The 23,822-nt window shown below is 38.2% G+C and overlaps 4 protein-coding genes across 8 annotated transcripts; all 4 read right to left on the bottom strand.

The window, feature by feature from the left end:
* Nucleotides 1-144: 144 nt before the first annotated feature.
* Nucleotides 145-2,519, bottom strand: nat8 (N-acetyltransferase 8). Its single transcript, XM_043256228.1, is given in 3 exon segments — nt 145-1,339; nt 1,342-1,887; nt 2,377-2,519. Coding segments are annotated over 2 exon segments (669 nt in total). The 5' UTR covers nt 1,885-1,887; nt 2,377-2,519; the 3' UTR covers nt 145-1,213.
* Nucleotides 2,520-3,513: 994 nt separating this feature from the next.
* On the bottom strand, nt 3,514-8,859 carry slc39a8 (solute carrier family 39 member 8). Of its 3 annotated transcripts, none has more exons than XM_043255614.1 (8): nt 8,667-8,859; nt 7,829-8,003; nt 6,990-7,159; nt 6,725-6,847; nt 6,466-6,642; nt 5,454-5,658; nt 5,197-5,381; nt 3,514-4,526 (listed from the first exon to the last, which is right to left on the bottom strand). In XM_043255614.1, the coding sequence occupies exons 1-8, from the start codon at nt 8,814-8,816 to the stop codon at nt 4,377-4,379; spliced, it is 1,335 nt and encodes a 444-aa protein (XP_043111549.1). In that variant the 5' UTR covers nt 8,817-8,859; the 3' UTR covers nt 3,514-4,376. The 3 variants fall into 3 exon arrangements, with proteins under 3 accessions (XP_043111549.1, XP_043111550.1, XP_043111551.1); XM_043255616.1 differs by having other exon boundaries at nt 4,397-4,526; nt 5,176-5,381; XM_043255615.1 differs by lacking the exon at nt 5,197-5,381.
* Nucleotides 8,860-9,458: 599 nt separating this feature from the next.
* Nucleotides 9,459-16,671, bottom strand: manba (mannosidase, beta A, lysosomal). 2 transcript variants are annotated; one of them, XM_043255612.1, is made up of 17 exons: nt 16,312-16,664; nt 16,143-16,237; nt 15,926-16,031; nt 15,604-15,777; nt 15,014-15,137; nt 14,759-14,928; nt 14,260-14,364; nt 14,013-14,164; nt 13,796-13,913; nt 13,627-13,713; nt 12,756-12,923; nt 12,465-12,683; nt 12,039-12,203; nt 11,717-11,861; nt 11,462-11,607; nt 10,223-10,486; nt 9,459-10,102 (listed from the first exon to the last, which is right to left on the bottom strand). In XM_043255612.1, exons 1-17 carry the CDS (start codon nt 16,519-16,521, stop codon nt 9,872-9,874), a joined length of 2,679 nt encoding a protein of 892 aa, XP_043111547.1. In that variant the 5' UTR covers nt 16,522-16,664; the 3' UTR covers nt 9,459-9,871. The 2 variants fall into 2 exon arrangements, with proteins under 2 accessions (XP_043111547.1, XP_043111548.1); XM_043255613.1 differs by lacking the exons at nt 9,459-10,102; nt 10,223-10,486 and adding an exon at nt 10,597-10,886 and having other exon boundaries at nt 16,312-16,671.
* Nucleotides 16,672-17,503: 832 nt separating this feature from the next.
* On the bottom strand, nt 17,504-22,795 carry ube2d3 (ubiquitin-conjugating enzyme E2D 3). 2 transcript variants are annotated; one of them, XM_043255993.1, is made up of 8 exons: nt 22,472-22,795; nt 21,366-21,429; nt 21,243-21,274; nt 20,523-20,600; nt 20,336-20,441; nt 20,049-20,142; nt 19,128-19,209; nt 17,504-18,115 (listed from the first exon to the last, which is right to left on the bottom strand). In XM_043255993.1, exons 1-7 carry the CDS (start codon nt 22,493-22,495, stop codon nt 19,161-19,163), a joined length of 447 nt encoding a protein of 148 aa, XP_043111928.1. In that variant the 5' UTR covers nt 22,496-22,795; the 3' UTR covers nt 17,504-18,115; nt 19,128-19,160. The 2 variants fall into 2 exon arrangements, with proteins under 2 accessions (XP_043111928.1, XP_043111929.1); XM_043255994.1 differs by lacking the exon at nt 19,128-19,209 and having other exon boundaries at nt 22,472-22,793.
* Nucleotides 22,796-23,822: the final 1,027 nt, after the last annotated feature.

Below are 23,822 nucleotides of genomic sequence, written 5' to 3'. Positions count from 1 at the left end.
ACAGTGTGTCACCTCCCATAGGAGATCACATGATCTTCAGACCACTGGCGTTGCTCACAGAGCTAATCAAACCTGAATACAAATCAAGTCAGGACGATAAATCGAATTCAGAAAAGCTATTCTATGCAGTAATAATGAAAACAGTTCATTTATAAACGATTTTATTGATTTAGGTTATTACAACAAATAGCATTTGGTTTTATCAGAATAAACAGCTTCATCCAGATGCTTTCAATCATTTAAACACTCAGTCACAATCTAATTTAAATTTTAAAAACATTGAAAAAGTCGACCACATAGTAACGTTAGAGCTATTGATTCTGTTTATTCATTAAGTTGAAACTAATTATATTATGAAGAAATGTTGAGGAGGTGGAAATGTAACATCTTTTGCATTGCAAGCAGTTCCTGTTTAGCACCATTAGACAGTTTCAAAGCGTTTACATCTCATGCCTCTCATCGACCAAATACAAATACTTGACTTCAGACTCACTGAGTCATGGACAGGCTAGGTATAAATAAATAAATGTTTAGTGGCGACACGAACATTCAGACACATTCAAGATTTTTAAAAGAATAATTAACTCAAGAAAAGTATATTCTGTCCTCGTTTACTCACCATCAGGCATTTCCGAATGAACTCAGCATTGGTTAACAGAGGTCTGTCTCTCAACTGAAAGTTCAAAACATGAGAAAGCTAATTCTCATTCATCAAATGCCTTCTTTTGGAGATTTCTGATCAATTAATATGATGGGGTTTTAATCACATGTTGAATAATCCAGAGCAGTGCATATGGTAAACATGAAAGCTTGCATGAGTCACTAAAATAAACATCACTTGTATTCGCATAATCACACATTCGAGAATTGTTTAGATGAAAATCAAACCCTAAATTAAATCGGTTTAACTTTATGACCTTTTTGGATTTGCCTGGGCTTTCAACGGAGGGACAGAAACTTCGTAGGTTTTTAAGTAAAAATAAATATTTCTTTATCTTTCGTGTGTTGAAGACAAACTGTGATACTGGTATGGAATGATACGCAAATGCTGAGTAATCCATGACTGCATTTCATGAACAATTTCTTATAACGCTTCCCTTTTTGTCCAAGTTGATGATTCAAAGAAGAAAAAGACAATCAATGATAGTGGTGTGTCTTTCATTAGTGATCTGAACCAGCATGACCGCCTTGGAAGTCTTCCTGAATCTCAATCTCAGTTCTGATGCTGTTTGAGGAAGAGCTGGTACTCGATCAATGTGAAATTAGTCAGCTTGGCGATGGCGTCCGGAGCATTAAATTCGCTGACCTTCTGGTAGCCCATGTGCTCGTAGAGCTTCTGTGAGCGTCTGTCTGGACCACTGACGTGTAAAGGAGCACTCCTAAGAAACCTCGCTCGCGGGCGAAGTCGGACACTGTGTTGCAGAGCGCTTTAGCGATGCCTTGTCCGCGGTGCGTCTTTTTAACCGACATCCGCTTCAGTTCCAGGAAGTTCTGGTCTTTCCCGGAAGGCAAGCAGGCCACTGTTCCCACAACACGACCCTGGCTCTCGGCCACCCAGAAGCAGGCGTTAGGTGGATCCAGGTAAGTCTGCTGGATGTGGTTGAGATCTTGCTCAAGGCAGGTCTGGATGTACTTGGTGAACATGTAAGTCACGCTCTGCCTGCCCGCGGCCAACAGCAGCGTGACTGCTAGTACGGGTAACAAGATCGACATTGAGCTGGTCAGCAAAGCGCAAAACACACATCCCAGAAACATCTGCGCCAGGGGCTGTTTGAGGACGTGCATGCAGGAAGACGGGATGTGCTCGCTCATCCCGAGAGTAAAAACATCCTTCACTTCTTCGTGATCTTCCTCCCGGTAGCGACGGATCTCCACCTCAGCCATGACCTTCAAATCAAACACGACATTAGAAATAAATACACTATAAATACACTGTGTGTTCATTAAACCCGTTACCCCTCATGACACGAACAGGTTTTAAGGGAAAAGACCTAGGTATCGAGTTAACTGACGCATACATGCATTTACACACTTTTTTGCACAACGAAACATGAGGGGGAAAGTACTTTACCAGCCTTGGTGTTTGTATTAAAGACACAAGAATTTTAAAGCGGCGCAGAAACTCACAGCAAATTTCTAATCACCCGCAAGCCCCGATCCTGATAAGACGAGATTTCCAGGTTACTGACCTTACTCGACGACTGCGGGCAGCAGGTGAACAAACATTTAAAGCAGTTTAAAGTGTGTTTACGGAAGTGTTCAGAGCTTTATTTACTACGCCACTCCCGAGGAACATTAAGAGCAACGAGCCGAAAGAGGCCTCTTCCTCTAAACCTTTTTTTACGGTTATTTTTAAAACAAATAATCTAGACTTACCTCACTCGTACCGTACCCTATTGATCCTCCTAGACCGAACGCTTTACTCCGTCCCGACGTTTCTTGTCTTCTTTCAAGCCGACGGTTCGAGGGACGCGGTATCGCCCTCCAGCGGAGAGGAGGCTGTGGAGATGTTGGCTTGAAAGCGCGTGGAAGATGCGCCCGAAAGACGGGTTTACAGGGAACTGCCCAGATGGTGCAATTTCTAAACACTCATTTATAGGTGACAAGTTTTTTCAGTTGAAGTAGGATCTCATTAATGTGTGTTTAAGGGCCAGTGTTGAGTCAGGGTGTAATTTAATAGCACATCTTGGTCGTGAAGATCATTTAATTGAAATTACACGTCGTGCAAGGAGTACAAAACGCTGTTAGATTTACTGACAGCGTAATCAATGCAAATGAAGGACCCCAAATCCAGCAGGTAGCTGTGTCTCTGAACATATGAATATAGCGCCGTCGACTGGACAGAAAAACACGTACATGAGACACTTATAAAGTCTGTAGCATTGTTAAATTGCAGAGTACATTTACAAAAGTTAAGGAATCTTCAGATTAGCTCCATTCGAGGTTCGCCTGCCCTCCCTGTGATTCAGGATCACCATTCTCTACGACACTGCATTTCAAGCCATTTCCAAAGGTGTACTGACACACGGATGAGAACATTGCAGTGCAGTGACTTCAGTTCATACAGCAGCACGAATATAACCGCCTCACCACATTGACCGTGTCACACTCCTGCTATCACTACATCTGTAGACATCTACGTCTACAAACTTCCTGATGGTCCTGGTGCTCTTATCAGTAACAATGCTTTTGTGCCTTTATAATAATTGTAAATCTTTAATTGTTATATGACACTTATCAGGAGGTCAGTGTGTAGAGAAAAACAAAATGGTCTCCTGGTATATAATGAGTAGCTATTGGTGTATAATAACTATATACATTGCTATGAGTGAATTATATATATATATATATATATATATATATATATATATATATATATATATATATATATATATATATATATTGATTCATAATGTACAGTATATGTCATGATTCCTTGTCACGGACTGTCATGACGTGTTCCCACATTATGCATGTAAAGGCATTATTAATTGAGTACTGACTCATGTAAAATATTGGCATTAAATGACATTTTATTACTTCTTCAATAAAAATGATAGCACTTCTTATGGCATAATTGAATATATCATGTTCCTACACAAATGCATTAAATATAAAATACAAAACCTTATAGAGAGCTTATTTGCTTCTACTTATTCTAATAGAACAATTATTTTAAAAAAAAATCTAAAACATACTTTCTGTAAAATGGTAAACTTTTTTGTTTAATGTTATATTTTAGGAGAAACATATTGAATTCAATTCATATATATTTGTATAATTTTATACACATACATACATGTACATGTAACACACACACTTTTGTTTTTTAATTATTTAAAAAAAACAAACATTTGGTAAACATTCTGTATCCTAGACCTTGTTCTTAATTAATGTAAAGGAAAGAAAGGTTTAAATTCAAAAACGTCCCCGGCCTAATGAAACCCGGCTGTCGAAGAGACGCACAAAAGCACACAGCAATTATCTTTACTTTCATTTCCTTTGGTTAGACACCGTGTGAACACGACAGTCTCACTCGAGTGTGCTTCAGAAAAATCGACATTTGGATGACAAAGCTGCTCAGAGACTCAGTGCTAGGCTGCCACTGCCACTGAGGAATCCCTCCTCACACAGCGCTGTATTGTTGCCTGTTCACATCAGACACCAACACTCACATCAGTACAACAAAATCTCATCAAACTATAAAAAAAACCAAATCATGTACTCCAGGGCCGTACGATTGTGTTGTTTTTCCCAACAGCAGATACAGTACAAGTCTGACATACTGTACAAAAAGAAAAGCCAGCAGAGTCTGTCTCAGGTTTTTAGTTTCTGGCACTGAAAACAATTGTTCCTTGTTTCTTGCTTCTTTCCTTTTACCCTAGATTGATATCTCCAGCAAACAGGGTAATAAGCAAGATTACAGTGAATCCGGTGAGCAGGCCAGCATTTTGGATCAGGAAGAACGCAAGCTTTCCTCGATAACCTTTGGTTTGTGTAGCCATGATACTGTTCATCTCTGGGAACTGGAAAACAGAGTAAAAATGATTTTAGATGATTTTAAAATACTGTAAAGTTGTTGCCATGCTTGCTTTATTGGTAGGCCAGGCTGTGACAAATGAGCTCTCCCTCAAAATCTGATCTTCAACTAGCCACACCATGTACACGCAAACTATAATCATTTAAAATATGTATATAATTGCTTTATAATGCATTAAAACAATGGGACATAAAAGGAATTATCTTTGGATTCACATTTACTGTTACATTTAACTGTCAATTATAATAAGAACTATAATAAAGCACTTATTATTTAACATATTATTTAAAAAGCACGATCGTATGATGTTTGTAAACATGTGATGTATTAGCTAAGCTATCAAGCCAAACAGGTATCGATAAGCTAACCAAACAATTTTAATAGCTTTTAAAATTTATAACATGTATCATACCATGTTGTAGTTTTGTAGGAATTGTGGTCAGGCATGAAAGAGAGTAACTATACAAAACCCGATTTATCATGACTTTTTCTCAAAGTGGAATCTTTGAGGTATATTAAAAGCTACAAATGACTCATTTAAACTCAAATCATTGTTTTTTTATGCCATGTTGTAATAAGTGTGATAATAAGCAGTCTTCAGGAAGTCGTTGACTGCGCTTCGTTTTAACATTTACCACAATAGGAAGACCTCATACCATGTCTGCAAGGGAGATATAGAGGAACATCCCACCAGCAATGGCAAAGATAGCATTCGGAGCAAAACTACTGCCCAGCAGTATCCCCAACGCAAGACCGAGATAACAGCACATTGCTGACAGCAAATTAAAACACGCAGCCTGACCAACACTCATGCCCGAGTTCAACAGGATCACAAAATCACCTACAGAGAGACAGAAAGAAAATCAGACATGACGCGATCTTGTTATGACAGATCTCTATGCGTGTGTTTTACCCAGCTCGTGAGGAAACTCTTCACAGAAGATGGCAATAGAGGTGCTGAAGCCGGTGAGTAGAGACAGCGTGAAGGACGCTCCGATGGCCAGACCGTCGATGAAGTTATGCACAGCGTCACTGACCGTGATCATCCACGCCACAGTCTTTATATTAGACATTCGCTTCCCTTTCAGCCAGCGACATGTTAAGAGCATGCATGCATTCTGCACAAATTTAACAGAAAACAGACATCGTTAAATCGCTCTAATCAAACGGCGTACAAATGTTAGATAAATTACCATTGTGAGATAAAGTCATGCTGGAAGCGACATAAAGTCACTATGTAGTCACAATTGTGGTCTTTGAAGTTTGATGTACACGCTATTATAAGAAGTAAAGCTGGACTTGTGAAGTCTAGTATGCGTTTACAAAAAAACTAAACCATTAGTGGTGGAGCACAATTGCTTTAACTGTATGGACGGCCTTATACTTGTTATATTATTAGATGGTGAATGAACATTTCTGAAAGAACCCAAGGACACAAAGTAAACAAGCAGCAGTTGAGCACATAACCATGCGCGAGATCAATAATGCGCATCTGTAAATCATTCATCTTTAATCTAATATTTATTGTGCTTTCAGTGCATCAGGAAATCGTGCACATTTCCTGGAGGATCTGGTAAACAAACATCTCCAGGTACTAACAGGGAAACGGTGTACACTCTTAAAAAAAAAAAAAGGTGCCTTAGAATGACCTTTCTGTCGAAATGGTTCCATGAAGAATCTGAAGAATCTTTCTGTTGCACAAAAGGTTCTTTGTGGTGAAAGAAGGTTAATCGGGTTATAAAAAGGTAAGCAAGAGATGGTTATTTGAAGAATCTTTGACTGAACGGTTCTTTGTGGAACTAAATGGTTATTCTACGGCATAGCTGTGAAGAATCGTTTAAGCACCTTTATCTTTAAAAGTGAAGCATTTATAATTCGCAATCCTGCATTTTGTTTTTGTTTGATTATGCTTATGAACTCGTTACCTGATCGCCGGCTGGACTCTCACTTGGGTGGCTGGGCTTTTCGTTGATAGAGTTCATTTCACAACTGGTGTTGTTTGCGATGATGTCACCGCTGATGTTGTTTATGACAGCGTCGTTGCTGAAGGTGGTGATGGTGACATCAGCTGACTGCAGGGGAGGGAAATGACTGTGTCCCAGCTGCAGTGGAGGTGAACCATTGAGTTAGGCCTGAAAACGGCTCCATCTATTGAACGACGTCCAAACCCGTGCCGGCTCTTACCTCTGCGTCCGCTTTCAGTACCATCTTTAAAACCCGTTCGGTGAAGAACAGAATGTAAAATCCACCAAAAATCCCGACTACATTTAGCACATAGTTATCATCTTTAGGATCCAAGCCAAGGGCCTGTTCAGTCGGCAAAAAAAGATAAGAATTAGGACCGCAGTAATGGACCATTTGGACAATCTGATCTAGAGCTACATATTTTTCCCATCTAAACCTTTGTAAGACATTTTATCATTATTTTCTCATTGTAACTCCTCCTTACCTCTGGAATAAGTTGCAGTACAGCGTTTGAAAACAGTGTCCCAATGGCCAATGCGATGAAATACGTCAAGACTTTTGGAAAATATGTTTTTTTAGTCAAAGGCACCAGAAATAACCCCAGCAGAGCAGCCAAGTTTATCACGGTCACGGCCAGGAAACCATAACCCCAAACTACAAGGAAGAGGAAACTGATTTAATACTTAGGCACATCAAAATTATTTCAATCAATTCAGTTCGAGAAGTGAGAAAAACTGTAGTTTCGGTTTATCACAGTTCAGCGCGGCTCTACTTCACTGCATCCCAACACAGAGACATAATGCAGGAAGTGTATTAGGTTTCAGTACTGAGGTAAGATACTGCATCTCGTACAGTCTGCTAGTGAGGACATCATTACCATATGAAAACGGAGCAGACAAAGGCTGTTTTTTCTGAATGTGAAATGAGAAACTGATGCTTCACAGTTCAAGTCGCTCAACAAAACGAGTGAATCAACAACGTGACGAAGGGTCATGGAAAATCCACTCATCAGCTCAAGTGTTTGCTCTCTAAAAGAATCTGTGTGTAATGTGTGGAGAGATAATAATGTTAACTTTTAACCGTTATGATTCATAAGCAAAAACCAAGATTACACAAAAGTGTGCATTTCTGGTTCGAGTGTCACTGCGGTGCACTATAAATACACCGTACACACAGAGTAAATATAGGAAATCAATCTGTAACTCAATGATAAAATGATTAAATAAGTTTATGTGGTTTTCAAAGGTTTCATTGTAATCTCTGCATATTTTCCTGACTCCATACTTTTGCCAAGGTGAAGGCATCTGTGGTAATCATACTCACTTTTGTGATCAGGTAACAGGGAAGAATCATTTTGGTTTGAGGGGGAGGTGAAGGGGCAGGCAGGGAGCAGGACCTGATTGAGAATAGCTGGACACATCATCTCCAGATCACTGAGACTGACAGCAGAAGCATTGCTGAGTCCAAAGGCTGACAGCAGCTCTGACAACGAAGAGCACTACCAAAAAAATAAATACATACAAAAAATAATAATAATAAAGTAACATTTGCGTCATCAAGAATTAGAATGTGGAGCTGATTCTTGAAAAATGGGACAAAACATGTCTCATTTTATAATATCTTTTACTATAAGCAACACCAGATTGTACTTGATATAATCCACTCCACATATTTAAAATCAGTTGAAACTATCATAAAGTTTCAGTCGATTTAAACTGAGGTTTCCATAAAACCCCGTTTACATAAAAATAAGTGAATAAAACTCTTTTATTAAATCACATAGTTAAAGAGTACCTATATATATTTTTTTCTATTTTCATCTCTTTTATTTATTCGAATCAAAATAGTTTTAAAATTACAGAACAATATAAAACCTCGATGTAACCTAACTGAAACAGGTTTGATCAAATTGAGCTATGTTGCTATAGTTTTTTGTCTAGGTTCTCCATCCGCAAAGCCAAAATAATTCCATGTTGAAAAGATTATCTATATTCATTCCGAGGCTCTCCAATAACTTTGGCCAAAAATATATTTCCACTGTGGATTTTCCACTTGTGTTGCTTGTTTGTTCTAGCAGCCTAGATTAAGTGCAAAACGGACATAAGCTCTCCGCTACATCTCGTGCCTTGAGAGGCTGTGTGTCCGAGCGTGTCTTCATTACCTCCGTGTTCTTCAGCGGGTTGGAGGCGGCGTCCACCGACGGCGCGCGGCGGCTGGCGACGAGGCGCAGAAAGTTTCCCAGGTTTTCCGTGGACAGCGACCCGCTTTCGCCGTAGAAGCGCAACACACTGTAAACAAAACTTTCCTCCATGGTACTTTCCTTCGATGCGAACGACTTCACCGAGCAGCTATCAGAGAACAGGTCGAGACGGACGCAAACCGCGCGCGCATTCGAACCAATACCAGGAGACGCGGGTTAATAAATGAGAAACGCCGCTCTTTCATTTCCTTTTCAGAGATGATTTGCAATCTCTCGGAGGTGGGAGGAACTGTTTATTTGTCGCCTTCGCTAATCAGTCGCAATCGGTGATGCTCCGTCGCGCCCTCGTTCCTCAGGAGAGATCGCGCGAGGAAAGCGGAGGGTCAAAGAAAAGCGACACGCTGCTGCTGCTGCCCGGACACTGCTTTGCCAGCCATCACTCCCTGTGTCAATGAAGCCTTTGTTTGCGCTTTTCCACACATTCTTGCAACGTGTTCAGGCCTGACTTGAGTAACTTTCAAGCGATCTCATGGTAGGAGGTTACAGCCATTGAAAAGTACAAAATCTCAATATTCAGTTTCTCAATCATGCCTATTTTTATCCATATTACTGACCGACCATGACTTGTGGTTTTTTTGGAGTCACATTTGAATCACCTGATTCAAGTGTTCCGACAACAAAAGACTATGCGCTTTGTTTTCATATGGTTAAAAAAATTATATTTGAATATGCATATACAATAGCAGCAGTAGCTTAATTAGGAGGGTTGCAGTGGCCCAGTCATTTATTAATTGGATTTGTATAGTTGATTTTACAGAAGCTGATTTTTCAGACAACTTGGCAGTCACTAAAAATAAGACTTATGCTGCTTATTGTTTTTTCTTGCTTCTAGTCAAAATGTCTAAAAATTATTAAATTAAGATGCATTTACTTAGAAAAAAAATAAATAAAAAAAATCACATATTTAGTCGTGCTTCCACGGAGGGAAAAACTAAATTAAGTGCATTTATATAAAATAGAGAGTGAGAGAATTCATATTTAAATGCATCTACATGTAAAAATTAAAATTATCAGATATTTTGACTAGAAACAAGAAAAAAAACTTAAGATAAGCTTTTTAAGATAAGCCTTTTTGTTTTTGCATATCGTATAAAATGAGTATAAAATCAGTAGACATCCCTGAGAGACGTGATTTGAAGATTAGCAGTGATTTCTTCAGCAGTGGTGGGACTCCATGCTCCAAATATAACTGTGGACTTTTTAGACAACATCAGGAAGCCATTGACATCAAAGTGACCAGGAATATTGTCAACATCCAGCCAAACATACACAGCAGGAAAGGAGCAGTAGAGGGTCACAAAAAAGTTTTGCACAATTCCAGTGTCCTTTACCGTAAACTGCAATATACAAATAAAAAAAACCTGTCAGTCAGCTTAAAATTGTGAATTCTAAAAGTGAATTATCTAGGGTGGACGGGTGTGTTTGTAAATGGCGCATGAGAATGCATGGGTCCTTACCGTGATGTTGGGTTTCTGTAAACCCTCGGCATGTCGTGGAGAGCTGAGGAAGATGTGATTGTCAGGGCTGAGAGTTTTTTCACCTTCCGTAGTACTGAGATGAAAAGCAACTACGCACGAGCGCCGCGTACAGTTCCCACACTGCGTCAGCAGCGCATATATAGAGTGCTGAAACACAAGGGTGCTTCCTCCTGCTTTTATTGTGGTCACATTGGACTCTAAAGAACACACAGCGTTAAAGCTGCTCCAGCTGTGTAATTTCACCTGTGAACAGGAGTACAACGTGACAAATTCCGGTCAAAATTAATAAACAAATGAATGCAAGCAAACACAAAATGAAAACATTTCTGCTATAGCACTGGAAAGTCTTGTGGCACTAGACGAAGTCTGTCCAAAAAACTAAGAATGTCTAATTTAGAGATACAGCATGAATGTGTTATTAAATAAATAGTTTGCCCCTCAAAAAATATACGCACTCTCAGATGACCAAAGATGCAGAGGAGCTTGTTCATTCATCTGAGCAGATTTGGAGAAATGTAGCATTACAGCATTTGCTCATCGAAGGATCCAATGCAGTGAATGGGTGCCGTCAAAATGTGAGTCCAAACCGCTGATTAAACTTCAGTGCATCAGTTAACATCTTGTGAAGTGAAAAGCTGTGTATCTGTAATAAATCCATCATTAGGGCACTTTAACTTTAAAGCACCGCTTCTGGCCACAGTACAAGTTCATAATCCATAATAACGGTGAAAAAGTCCATACACCGTTGTCCTCGCACGAAAGACACATTTGTTTTGGACTGCTGATTGTAAAGAGTGCATAATTTGTGCATAATCCTCTCCTGACACTTTTTTCACTGAAGAAAGCAATATTACGGATAGAGGACTCCCATTAAAGCATATTTTAGCTGGAAGTAAAGGCTTTTCAAGCTTTCAAGAGTGGATTTTTGGACTATCTATCTGACATCACCCATTCACTGCGGATGATCCACTAGTCAGTGATGTAATGCTACATTTCTCCAAATCTGATGAAGTAACAAACTCATCTTCATGGTCTGAGGACGAGCACATTATCAGCAAATCTTAATTTTTGGGAAAACTATTTCTTAACTTCTCTCTCTTAAAACCTGCATTGATGCTCTAAATTAAAATGTCAAATGATTTTACTCCAACATTCTCTCTGATCATTATATAATGACCAAAAAACAACAGTCAATGTTACAAAGCATTGCCATCCTACCTTAGCTTTGACATTGTGCTTCTCAGAAGGGCTGTCAGAAACAGCGTAGATCAGCAGGTCTCCCTTATCCTCAACCCCCGTGGAGAGTATAGGAGCATAAAAATCTGAAGCCCAGTAGTGCAGCATTTTCCACTTACCACCAAACTCTGAATGTACAAGAGATTTCCCTGTCAGCAAGCGTGCTTGGGCTTTGCATGCTCACGTACACATATAAATGACAAATTACTGTGGTAGTCATGTACATGATTCATGTACCTACAGAGGACCAGGAAGGCCCTTGCCAAATGTCATTGAGCTGCCAGTAAAGGGTTCCCATCGTATGACCCTTGCCCTCAACGATGTCACTGCGGCTGCGGCGGTAGAACTCAGTTTGGATCTTCACACACTGTGCCTGCATCACCTGTTTACACAAAAGTGTGTCAACTACTACTGGTCAAAAGCGTGAGGGTCTTATGCTTACCAAGGATGCATTTATCTGATCAAAAATACAGTAAAATATTATTGCTATCTAAAATAGCTTGATATCTGTTTTGATATATTTTAAAATGTATTATATTCCTGTGATGTGTGTGTTCACCTGAGTGATGTAAATAGTGTCTCTGTATCTCTTCACGGGGTCTGTGCTGTTTGGGAGAATGTAATGTAATTCTGCTTGCTTTAGCATCTGCTGATTGCCATCTTCATGATGCTGCCGATGAGCTGAGAAATTGCTGCTAAAATCCCAGTCTGAAGACACTGAAACCTGGTTGAAGTTGTAAAGACAAGAGCGTTTTTCAAAGGCGAACGTAACAAGCATGCTTAACTTAGTGTACTTCAAATCTATATTATATTTAGATAAAAATGGGCTTGCAAATAATGAAATATGGATGGCATAAAGGCCATTTAAGTGTACCTAAAAACAGTCATTGGGATCAGAACTTACTACAGAAAATACTATATTAGGTGTTCCATATAGCGACTGATAAACCTGAGAAAGCTGACAGATTTCCATTAAGTCTAGTACCTTACTAAGTGTGGACAATGAAGGCCAGGACTGGAAGCCATACTCGGAAGCAAAGCGAGTGCGAGGGAAAGTAGTCCAGTCCCAGCAATCCTTGTAATAGCTGTAGTAGTGGGTGTCTCCATAGTGGGGGTCATAGGGGTCTTTAGCCACCCAGCCTTCCTTCTCAGACTCAACCCCATTGGTTGGGCTGGACACTAGAAAAGGACGCGTGCTGTCCTCCTGAATTAAAGCACAGCATTCTTTGTTATGGCTTAAGATGGTACTTAAGGTGTTATCGTGTGTGTTTCTCACCTGCAGAACGATCTCTCTGATGTTCTCAACATACAGATTAACATAGTCCTTCACGTACGCGGGTCGCGCAGCAGCAGATATGTTGAACCAGTCAGTTGCTATGGCAGCTTCATTCTCATTGTTCCCACTCCAGATGACCACAGAGGGGTGAGACTTCAACCGTCGGACCTGAAGAAAGTCCATACAATTGTAAATAATAACCGTTGGGTAAAGGAAGTGAATTTTCTTTCACTTGGATGTGTCATTTATTCATTGAAATGAAATTGACACATACAATGGCTTGAATACACTTTTTAAATAAAATTACTTTTGAAATATTTTAGGGAGCATAAAAGTCAAATATGTCTTGCTTTCTATTTAAAATGCTTTTTAATAATAGTTAAATGTTTTATTTTATTTTTTTATGTTATTTTTTATGCTAGTAGTTTTGGGATTTTTCTAGATTAATATTGATCTTTGATTTATTTTATTGTAATTTATTGTTTTATTGCTTTCATATAATATTTATACATAATGTTTTGCTATAATATATGTTTGAATTTTATTTAAATTACCAACCATTTGTAAGTGATAATACATTATATTTGTACTAAAATACTTTAGTATCATTATTGTGTTTAACATAAGAAAGAAACTCATTTTTTTGGTTTGGAACAACACGAGGGTAAGGTAACTGTTGCTTTACAATAATGATTAAGTAATGTACACGCAATGTATCCAAGACATTTGGAAAATACATATAATATAATTGTTCTATTAAAATATACACTCTCCACATAAAATTTTAGTGTCATTCCAATTAAACTTGTCTTGAAAATATCTCTAAACACTGTAATATGTTATTAACCTATAATGTATAATGTATGCAAACCTGCTGAATGATCTCCTCCCTCACGGTCTGTATAAAATCCTTTTCTATAGGGTACAATGCACAGGCAAACATGAAGTCCTGCCAAATCTGACATAAGAGCAAACAAATAATCACATCGGTTATGATTTAAAGCATGTCACAGGTGGAGGTCGACATATAATATGCTTACCATGATTCCATACATATCACACAGGCTGTAGAAGATGTCCTGCTCATACACTCCACCACCCCACACTCTTAAAGCATTCATATTGGCTTTCTGCGCAGACCGGAGCAGGACTGTGATCCTGCAATGCCAATGCAAAAACACAACAAAGTGATTTCGCATTAAACTGAATTCCGTCTGGCCACCGATCTAGGCTGTTTTAGGCTGTAAATCTCCTCACATGTCAGTGGTCACCTGGTCCTGAAAGGCATGAACAGGAATCCAGTTGGACCCCTTCAGGAAAACTGGTTTCCCATTGATCCGGAAGTAGAAACTGAGGCCAGGGGAAGAGGGTATGGGCTCCTGGACCAACTCCACGGTGCGGAAAGCAACCTGAAACAGAAAACCACAACACAAGAGTGAAATGATGCAGACTGAGAACATTTTTAAATAATAATAATAAAATAAAATTGGAGAGATCAGATTACCATTCGGTCTGCATTAAATGTTTCTCCGCCCTCCAAGTTGACATCCACAGTCAGGTTATATAGAAACTGCTCTCCATGTCCAAACGGCCACCACAAACTGACGCTCTTAAAGCGAACACGTTAGTTATCATCATATACGGTATATCACGGTTATTACTTTTAACTAAAACTAAAATCATAAAAACAGTTTCATTATTTGGAATGAAATAAAATATTGATTAAAACGAGTAAATCTGAAATAAAAAATTTATTTAAAAAGACATTTTTTAAACATAAAATAGAGAAAAACGCAACAAAATGACCAAAACTGTAATAAAAGCTCAAATTAAAAAGAAAACGAAAATAAAAAAAAAAACCTAATTTGTTATTAATTCAAAACTATAATAGCATCCCCTACTATACAACTCTAAATGATACTAAAATGGCAGGGTGATATATAAAATATGTGCGATATATTTTCTCGAAGGGTGGCCATGAAGCAAACTAAGACTGATCTCACCTGATTGAGCTGTAAGACAAAAGACTTTTTACACTGGCCAGGTGTAAGAGACAGCTGAAATTCTGCCTCCGACTGCAGTGATGGTATGGACAGATGGACAAGACCCTTAGAGGCAACAAAAACGTCCAAGAACAATTCCACTTCAACATTCCAGCTTGAGTGTTCAGAGTCTGGATACAGAGAGAGACAGAAAAACATGGATGTGGATTTATTTTGCCGTTATAATCATGTCTGAAACCCTTTCTGCGTGTGTACCATATTTTGGACTTGTGGTATAACTGAGAACCCTCGAAGTGTTGAAGGCTTCCAGACGAACTCCCTTCCAGATGCCCAGAGTGGGGAAAGATGGACCCCAGTCCCAGCTAAACGAGCTTTGAGCCTGAGAACACCAAGAAACCAAAAACTCAATTAGGAAATCAATAACAATACAGTTTTTGGTGTATTACTTTATTAATTAAAAACATATTAGATGCATATTTATTTTAAAGAGGTACATCTAAAGCTGCACAATTAGTTTTCTCTACAGATGCTGCAATTATGTAATAGTTCACTTTTCATTTTCAAGAATAAACCAATCCAGTGTATAATTGACATTTGAAGCTTAATGCTAAAGGTTTTTCAGTTAAGAGTGTTTTCAGCTTGTCATTTATGTTCATGTAAAAATATGGCATGCAGCTGCTTCAAAACAACGGTATTAACATTACTTGGGTGTAAATTGTGATAATCGTAATTAATAATTCCAATTACAATGTTAAGGGAATAATCGACAATTACAGCCCTAGGTACGTCACCGTGTACTCTAACAAATCAACCTTTTGTGTTTGCGAGCGTTTCAATGTTTGTACCTTTCTGATAAAGTTGACGTGACACTCTCCTTTCTGGACAGGAGGAGGACAGTCAGGCGGTACCCTGTATTCAGCGTGGGCTTGACTCCTCTGAAACGCATATCTGACAGCGGACATAATCCACACCTGGAGAACATTCTCTTCATCCTTCAGCAATCCAGTGACGTCAAAATCCTCAAGAAAATACGAGATTTTCCATTTTTAAAAAAGTGCTTTTTAAGGACAGCCATCGGCATTGTCGCTGTTATTGTTACGCCAGAGTCTGTAAACAAGCACAAGTCAATAAAACGTGCACTTATATACGAAACTGTTATTCATTTACATATCTGCGGAACATGTTGTCCGTCTTTCCGATGGTGACTCCATTCAGAGAAATTGTGGAGACTGTGTCCACTCCTTCAAAAACCAGGACGGCTTTCCCTTTTCCTCTGTGAAGAGCACGTTGTGTTCATTACCTGTTACTGTCTAAATATCACACTATTGTCATCATATAGATCAGGGTGTGTGTGTTTAGTGGGCTTTGAGGGTTGCTGACTCACCTAACATGAGTGGACACTGAGAACGATGTAGAGTAAGTCCAGTTGTCAAGTGAAATCCACCTGTAGGCCAGGTCATTAAACCTATAATATGGATCCTGCTGACACAGAATAAGGTTTTCAGCGACACTAATTTCAGTGTTTGGACCGCTAAGAGAGAATGCGTTTATACCGAAATGAACCCCTGACGCCTCAGAGCCGTGTGAACGCATCCGGGTACCTCCGCACTTAGAGAAACAGACGAGTTTGCGTTCATCAGATGCCATTTTCCGTTCAGAGAGACGGTGTCGGCTCCCAGACTGGGGCCCTTCACTTCAGACGCGTGAAGGAAAGGGACCCCCAACAGGCAAAAGCGCGCAAAAGACCACGCCGCAAGATTCATGTCTGCTGATCATGGCGGACTGGACACCACCAGTGTCATTACTGTGTTATACCGTACACCGAATCACGGGACGCGAAGCCGTAAACGCGCTCTCCTGCTGCACTTCCCGGTTCTTCAAATCAAAAACACAGGAGATCAGCTGCTCGCTCACGTGCAAGTACAAACATCCGGCGGCGTTTAGGTTGAGGTCTGTGCTCGGCAAATACCGTACAAAAAAGATTTAAGTAAGTTTATTGTATTTAAATATAATTATAGAATTGTAACAGTTCGTGACAAGTGAATGCTTTAGGGAAAACAACTAGAAGCGAAATCGTGAGGGCTTTTATTATGCCTGCTCTCCTCGTAACCAGAATCTCAGAACTCGTTAAAACATTATTATTATTTTCATATTTGGTATTTATATAAGTTGCCTGCTGTGCATCTGAACACAGAAACACATTCAAGCGTTCACCCAAATATTAAACATTTTGTCATAATGTACTCACGTCTTCCCTTTGTATGTTTTGTACCCATTTACTTCCATAGTATTTCTTTCTATACTGTGGATGTCAATGGGGTTCAAATGTTTGATTTTGACAGTCTTCAATATCTCTGTGTTTGTGTGTAACATGAGAAAGAAACTTATATAACAACATGAGTTTTCATTTGTGGGTTAATTATTCTTAGAAATGCAAGTCTGTCAGTGGAAGTGATCAGAAATGATTTACAAGATTTGTTCAAATTAGGAAACACCCCACTAGAAATGCTAAAATATTAAAGAAACCTCAGCGGTTTCCTATCCTACAATACAAAATGTTGTAGATAAATATTAATTTGTACTATTATTGTACACCAATAGTCAGGTGATTCATTCTAAATGATTCGTGACCTTAAATGTTTATTTCAAGTGATAAACCATAATCACTTTACACGTGAAGACATTTTGTATTTTCATCTGAATACAGACCGTTAAGTTCGGACAGAAAAACACAAACACATAGTATGAGTTATACATCTTTATTGAAAGGAAAAAGTAGCGGGATTTTAAATAGATATTTAAGCCAATCGATTAAGTTGTATCTCGGTGTCACGGCTGTGAAAGTTTTGGGCCAAGAGCTGATCAGAATGTTGCAAATCTTTACAATCAAACAGGATATAGGAATCAGTCCCAATCTCCCACCGACGTACAACATCTGACCTTTTCTCCTGCGTTCGCATGCACTCCAGGAGTTAAGGCCCCAAAAAAGCAGAACGACCTAAAGACGTTCTCTCTCCGAGCGGCTCAGAGAGAACACGCTCTGGTCAAACAGGCATGACGTGTTGTGGAGCGAGAGGAGCTGATTGGTAAAGATCAAAGATAGGCAGAGCTGAGAGTGAAGGAACTTCCATCAGACTGGCGAGGTCCATTTCAAGACGCTGTAGTGTGGAAAGGCCAGGAGCAGGCCCGCATTCCTGTTTGAGCAGAAAACTGGGATTGTGCCTCCATAAGAGACAGATGGAGAAATATGGTCTTGCAACAGTGTCCAAAACATGAGAGAACAAACAGTGTATAAATGTGTCCAGCCAACATCACATGGCATATTTCTGAGTCCATTCCCGCGCTATTCTGTTGTATCTGCAAAGAGGACCGAAAAAAAACATTATACGTTTCAAATCAAGTGACTCTTTATGAAACCAAAATGCAGCTGTTTTAAAGCTTTCTGATGATTCCAGTTACTATGCAATTTCTTCTTTATTAATGATATACTTCGATTGATCAAGTTCATAAACATTTGTACTTAAAGATTTAAGGCAAGACACCTCAGATGAACAGGAAAAATAAATAAATACACACACCTCACCACAGTCGATTGATTACATTAAGAATTGCAAAAAAAGCACATGCATGCACACACGTTATATTTAAATGCTGAAATTAATGATTATTACTATTATTATCAATGTATTATTTACATACATTTCCTCAAAAGTAAATCTAAACATTGCATAAACCCAGGTAAATCAGAAAATGTTAGCAGCCAGAAAAAATAAAATAACTAGTAGGCATAAAATCAGATGTATAGTACATGATAAAACCCCTCTGTTACTATAAATTGAACTCTAATTCTGAAAAAACCCCTGACTTTTACACAATATACTGTAGGTATCTTTGCACTAGTCTGAACATTATGAAAAGCTAAAGGAAAAGCGTTTTGCCTGTAGTATCTTGCCTTAATGTAGGATATATCTTTCTACTAGCATCCTGATGCTTCTCATGCAGTGCTACAACTAGCTCACACAAACCAAAAACGCTCAGCCATTACAATTTACAGCTGTACATTGTTTTTCTACTTAAAAAGAAAAACAAATGCCATGCTGCTGTAAGACTTTATGGCTGGCCATGCTTACTGTGAGGTTGAATGCATGACTAAATAAACCCTATCAAATCACAAGACGCTGCTGCTGCGTTTGAAAGAGATAAAAGCATATCTCTGACTTTCGGCTTGAAAACATTCTGTGCTTTTTCTCAGTCATTTCAGAAGAGACATGACAGCATGTATTAGTGATGCACACCTGCTGTGGCCACACGCTCATGCTGCACCACACCGGAAGCAACAGTCTGCAGTGCTTCGCTCTCTCTACAGTACCTCTAATGTTCACAATGCAGAGTTGACTTTCACCTACAGCATGGCATATTTCTCTGTCCATTCCTTTGCCATTCTATTATACCTGATAGAGCATGACATAAGGTGCCCTTTTTTATTACATGTTTTCTATTTCATTTTTTTTGTTGTACATATTGATATTATCTGTGATCATTTGGTGCAGCCTGCATTCAAATGAGCTTTCTGGATCGGACTTACAATGTAACTGGCTTCTCTAGCAAAAATAAATAAATAAATATGTGTGTGGACCAAAAAGAAAAGGGACAAAAAAATAAAATAAAAAAAGTTAAATTGCAAACAAAAATATCACACATTTTCCCCTGATTTACTAAATTTAGCCACTAAAATGTCATTCAGTGTAACAATCTTGTCAGGCATATTTACCACTAAAATACATTTATGACACATTAAAAGATTAATTACTTTCACCCCAAATACTAATTAGTTATTTTATTTTTATCATGCATGTTGTTTAAATTTTGACATAAATATTGTGTTGCAATGAATGACAATTTTTTCAACCAAAGTTTGACATTATATTTCAAAAACCTACTAGAAACCTAAAAAGCAGACACTTTACTTACATTTAAAGTGGTTTCTATGGACAAAATTGTTTCAATGCAGACATCTTAACATTTTTGACCCATATATATTAAATTGCTTACATTTCTCAAGCATTGCAAAAATGTTTTTTTTATATATATTTTAAAGATTAAAAAAAAAAAGTTCAAATGAAACAAAGTGGAATATTACAAAATACAATAAAAGAAAAAATGGCTGAGTACCAATTTAAAACTAAATGTTAATTTAAAAAAATGTATGTAATTTAAAAATAACATCTATACCAGATGTTGCGCATGCGTGTAAGAAAATATTAATAATTGTGTTTCGGTCTGTACTTACTTCTCTGTGTCTGTTTTATAGATTCGGGCAATCTCTGGCACAAGAGGGTCGTCTGGATTGGGGTCACATAAGAGTGAGCAGATGGACAGCAGAACTATAGAGGTAGACACGTACTTGTCACTGACATACGGCACAGGGAATTCAATTATACAAAATACTACGTTGCTTTTCAAATCTAATTAGTGGACTGGAGATAGCTTATGCATTTATTATAGGCTTAATGTGTTTCCAGCATTAGGATTAATTGTTTCTTACCATTTTCTAATAAAGAAACACCTAGTGTGTACCTTTAGATATAGTAAGTGCAGGAGACCACTGGGACCTGAGGATATCCAGACAGATACTGCCATTACTGTTTATATTGGGATGGTAGATTCTTGTAGTAAATGCAACCTTACACAAAGAGAACACTGTTATACACCTATACAGTCAAACGGGTGTTTGTGTGTGTGTGTGTTGTTTTTAAGTTCTTACCTTTGGTGGTTTAAAGGGGTAATCTGTTGGGAAGTGTATGGTTAGGAAAAAAACACCACCCTGATATGGACTTTCATTCTGTTTTTAAATAAAGAAAGGGAAAAATATTTTTAGCACACTTACACTACTGTCTGGGGTCAGTTTGATTTTCATTTTAAAAAGTGACAGTAAAGACATTAATAATGTTACAAAAGATTTCCACATCAAATAAATGATGAAACATTAAAAACATTATATATATTTATATATCTGAGCATTTATAATAACCAGCATAAAATAAGTATTAATTATCATGGCTGCTGAAAAATCTGAATCACTATCACAGGAATAAATTACATTTTAAATATTTAAAAATCCAAAACAGCTGCTTTACATTATAATAATAATAATAATAATAATAATAATAATAATATAAAATTAGTGCTGTCAAATGATTAATCGCAAATAATGTTTATATAGTATATATATATATATGCATAAAAGTACATAACAAATATACAGTACACACACATTTTATGTAAACATTTTGCTTGCAATTAATCATTTGACAGACTAAAAACCGCAATATTTGGAATAATGCTGATCAAATAAGCGCACCATTTGCAAGCATAAAACAATTTTCCCAAAAACATTTAAAAAATTTTTGTAAGTTTGTACATTTTACATCAGTATTAAACTATTCAGTAACATGCTCCTGCAGCAGTGTTTTATAGTACTCACCGGCCCCATGATCGTTGCCTGCCAGTGGAACACTGCAGGAGAGATTGCATGCATAGCATTAGTTTACAGTAAACACGTTCATCCGTAAACACCACACAATATATGTGAAGTCTGCGATCTCACCATCATCCCCCACTGGACCTGCTGAACACTGTGCAGGAGGATCACGTGCCAAATCGTTCAATTCCTGCAGGGAAGGGGGGAGAATGAGTTTCACCAAACACAAGCACGAAGAACTACCGAAAAGACACAGACTCTCCATAACGAGGGGTCAATAGTGGCGCGTTGCTCTTTTATCACTATGGTGACAGCAAGATGAAACCGGCAGATTGAGTGTGTAGCAGCACAGTGTATTTATAGTTCCAGAGGGGTCATGAGGGAGAAGAGCTGGAACACAACCTGAAGCCCACAGGCATGTCCGTCTGCGCTCCCTACTTTAGGAGCACTGTGTTTATTTTTATTTCAACATGTCTGTTGAGTGGGAAGACACCTGGGGGTATTTCATGACAGGGGGGTAGAAAGGCCGCCATCATTCTAGACCTTTACCATTGCACATTTACAGACAGGCAGGAACTTCACAAATCACCCGAGAAGTTTACTTCATATTATGGACACTAAACTATTTAGGACCCCGAATTGAACCTCGCAGACCCTAAAGGTCAACTAAAAGAGAAGCAGCAAAAAAAAAAAAAAAAAGTGCACCTCGACGTCAAAAAAATTCTCACATTAATACGGACTTAAGTAATTAACAAAAATACCATTTTAGCTTTTGTCTCGTTTCATTTTATGAGACTAACTGGGGTAAGAACCGTAGCCACACCACGAGGCAAAGAGCCAATACCACAGTAATCGTTTTAATCATTATTATTAATTAAATATATATAATAGATCTGGAATCTAAACATTTCATAGTGCCACCCATGACATCTACAACGTCTCGTGTTAATAATTATTAGCTGTCAAGATCATTATTCACACTGGTTGACAATGCCGCGTTAAAATTGCATACACAGACTTATGGTAAATAATAATAATAATAATAATATAAAAAAACGGGTTTGAAGTCCTCATTAATAAACAAGCGGAAAAAATCGTACGTCGCTTGTATCAGAAAAAACGAGCATAGATAAGCAATACGCTGACACGCTGATAGACTAGTAAAAGATTCAATGATAGGTTGGTTTATAATATGTCTGATATATTTGCACTCGGTATATTTTCGCACTTACCTTATGGATTCGTTTAAGCGCCATCTTCCCACTGGGTGTAGTGGCTCCTGAATAACTAGCGCCCTATTTCTCGCTCTCTTTCTCAATATGTAAGCTAACCTGAGAGCTAGCCAGCTGCCTAGATAAAAAGTAACATTAAAAATGCAAGGATGTCAAAAAGAAAATCTCACATTCAACGTCTAAAAAAAACGACACGGCAATCAAACGCGTGAATACAGACAGGCCCTGACCCTGTCGGCGACTGTAACGCTGATGTGTGTACACTTCTCTTTCAGTTTGTCTGAGCTGACAAGATGTCCGTGAGCTTGTTGTTAGACTCGTCTTCTTCTCGTGCGGATTAAAGGGCGGATTGAAGCGCAGCGACGAGCCGAGCGCCACCTCGAGGCCTGGAGGACTGCACTAATAACTGAACGCGCATGAAATGTCTTTTTTTTTTTTTTTTTTTTTTTAATGATAACTTTCAAACTTACAAGGTTCCGGAAGCACTTTTTTGGAAACGAAACGTATCCTTTGAAATAAATTAGATGAAAGGCAAAGATAGTGGTCATAGGACAGCGAAACCTGGACAATGGCATATTTGAACTGTAAAATGGGAAATTTGTTTTGTCCCAAAAATAAATCATTTTGAGGCCCCAGGGTTGAGGATTTTAGTTTGGGTTTTTTTGTTTAACATATTAATGATATTTAAAAGCTAATTCAAGGTACAAAGAATAGGATAGCATTACAATGCTGCATATAAACAAAAACACGACCCTGGACTATAAAACTAGCAGTAAGTCACACATTTGTAGCAATAGCCAACAATACGGTGTATGGGTCAAAATTATTGATTTTCTTTTATGCCAAAAATAATTATGATATTAAACAATGACATGAAGATATTTCCTAAATTTTATATGCATATATTAATTTTAATATGCATTCCTAAGGACTTAAAGGTTGTTTTCATTATTACTTTTTGCACCCTCATATTGCAGATTTTAAAATAAAAATTTGAAAAATTTGGTTTTGTGGTCCAAGGTCACAAATATCATTAACAGATTTTAAACACTGGGATACTCCTAACTGCCACATAACATTAGCTCCTTTAAAAAGATAAGTAACGCCATAAAAAAGAAAAAAACACATGTGCAATAATGTATGTTGTCATGATCGTCACACAACATTAAGTCAATAGAAGAAACAGTAAACTGGACACAGAAGAGTCTCCAAATCACACAGATGAAATAACGTCCCGTGTGATCGTATAAGCCTTTAATCGTTATTTTGTGCTCTGTTCAACATAGCCTCAGCTGGAGTCTCCCCAATAACAATGACCCCATCTCTGCTTTGTTCACAGCTCACAACTTCA

The sequence above is a fragment of the Puntigrus tetrazona genome, chromosome 13 (genome assembly GCF_018831695.1).
Source record: "Puntigrus tetrazona isolate hp1 chromosome 13, ASM1883169v1, whole genome shotgun sequence".
In the NCBI taxonomy this organism is placed as follows: domain Eukaryota; kingdom Metazoa; phylum Chordata; class Actinopteri; order Cypriniformes; family Cyprinidae; genus Puntigrus; species Puntigrus tetrazona.
This window is presented reverse-complemented; position numbering and strand designations above follow the sequence as displayed.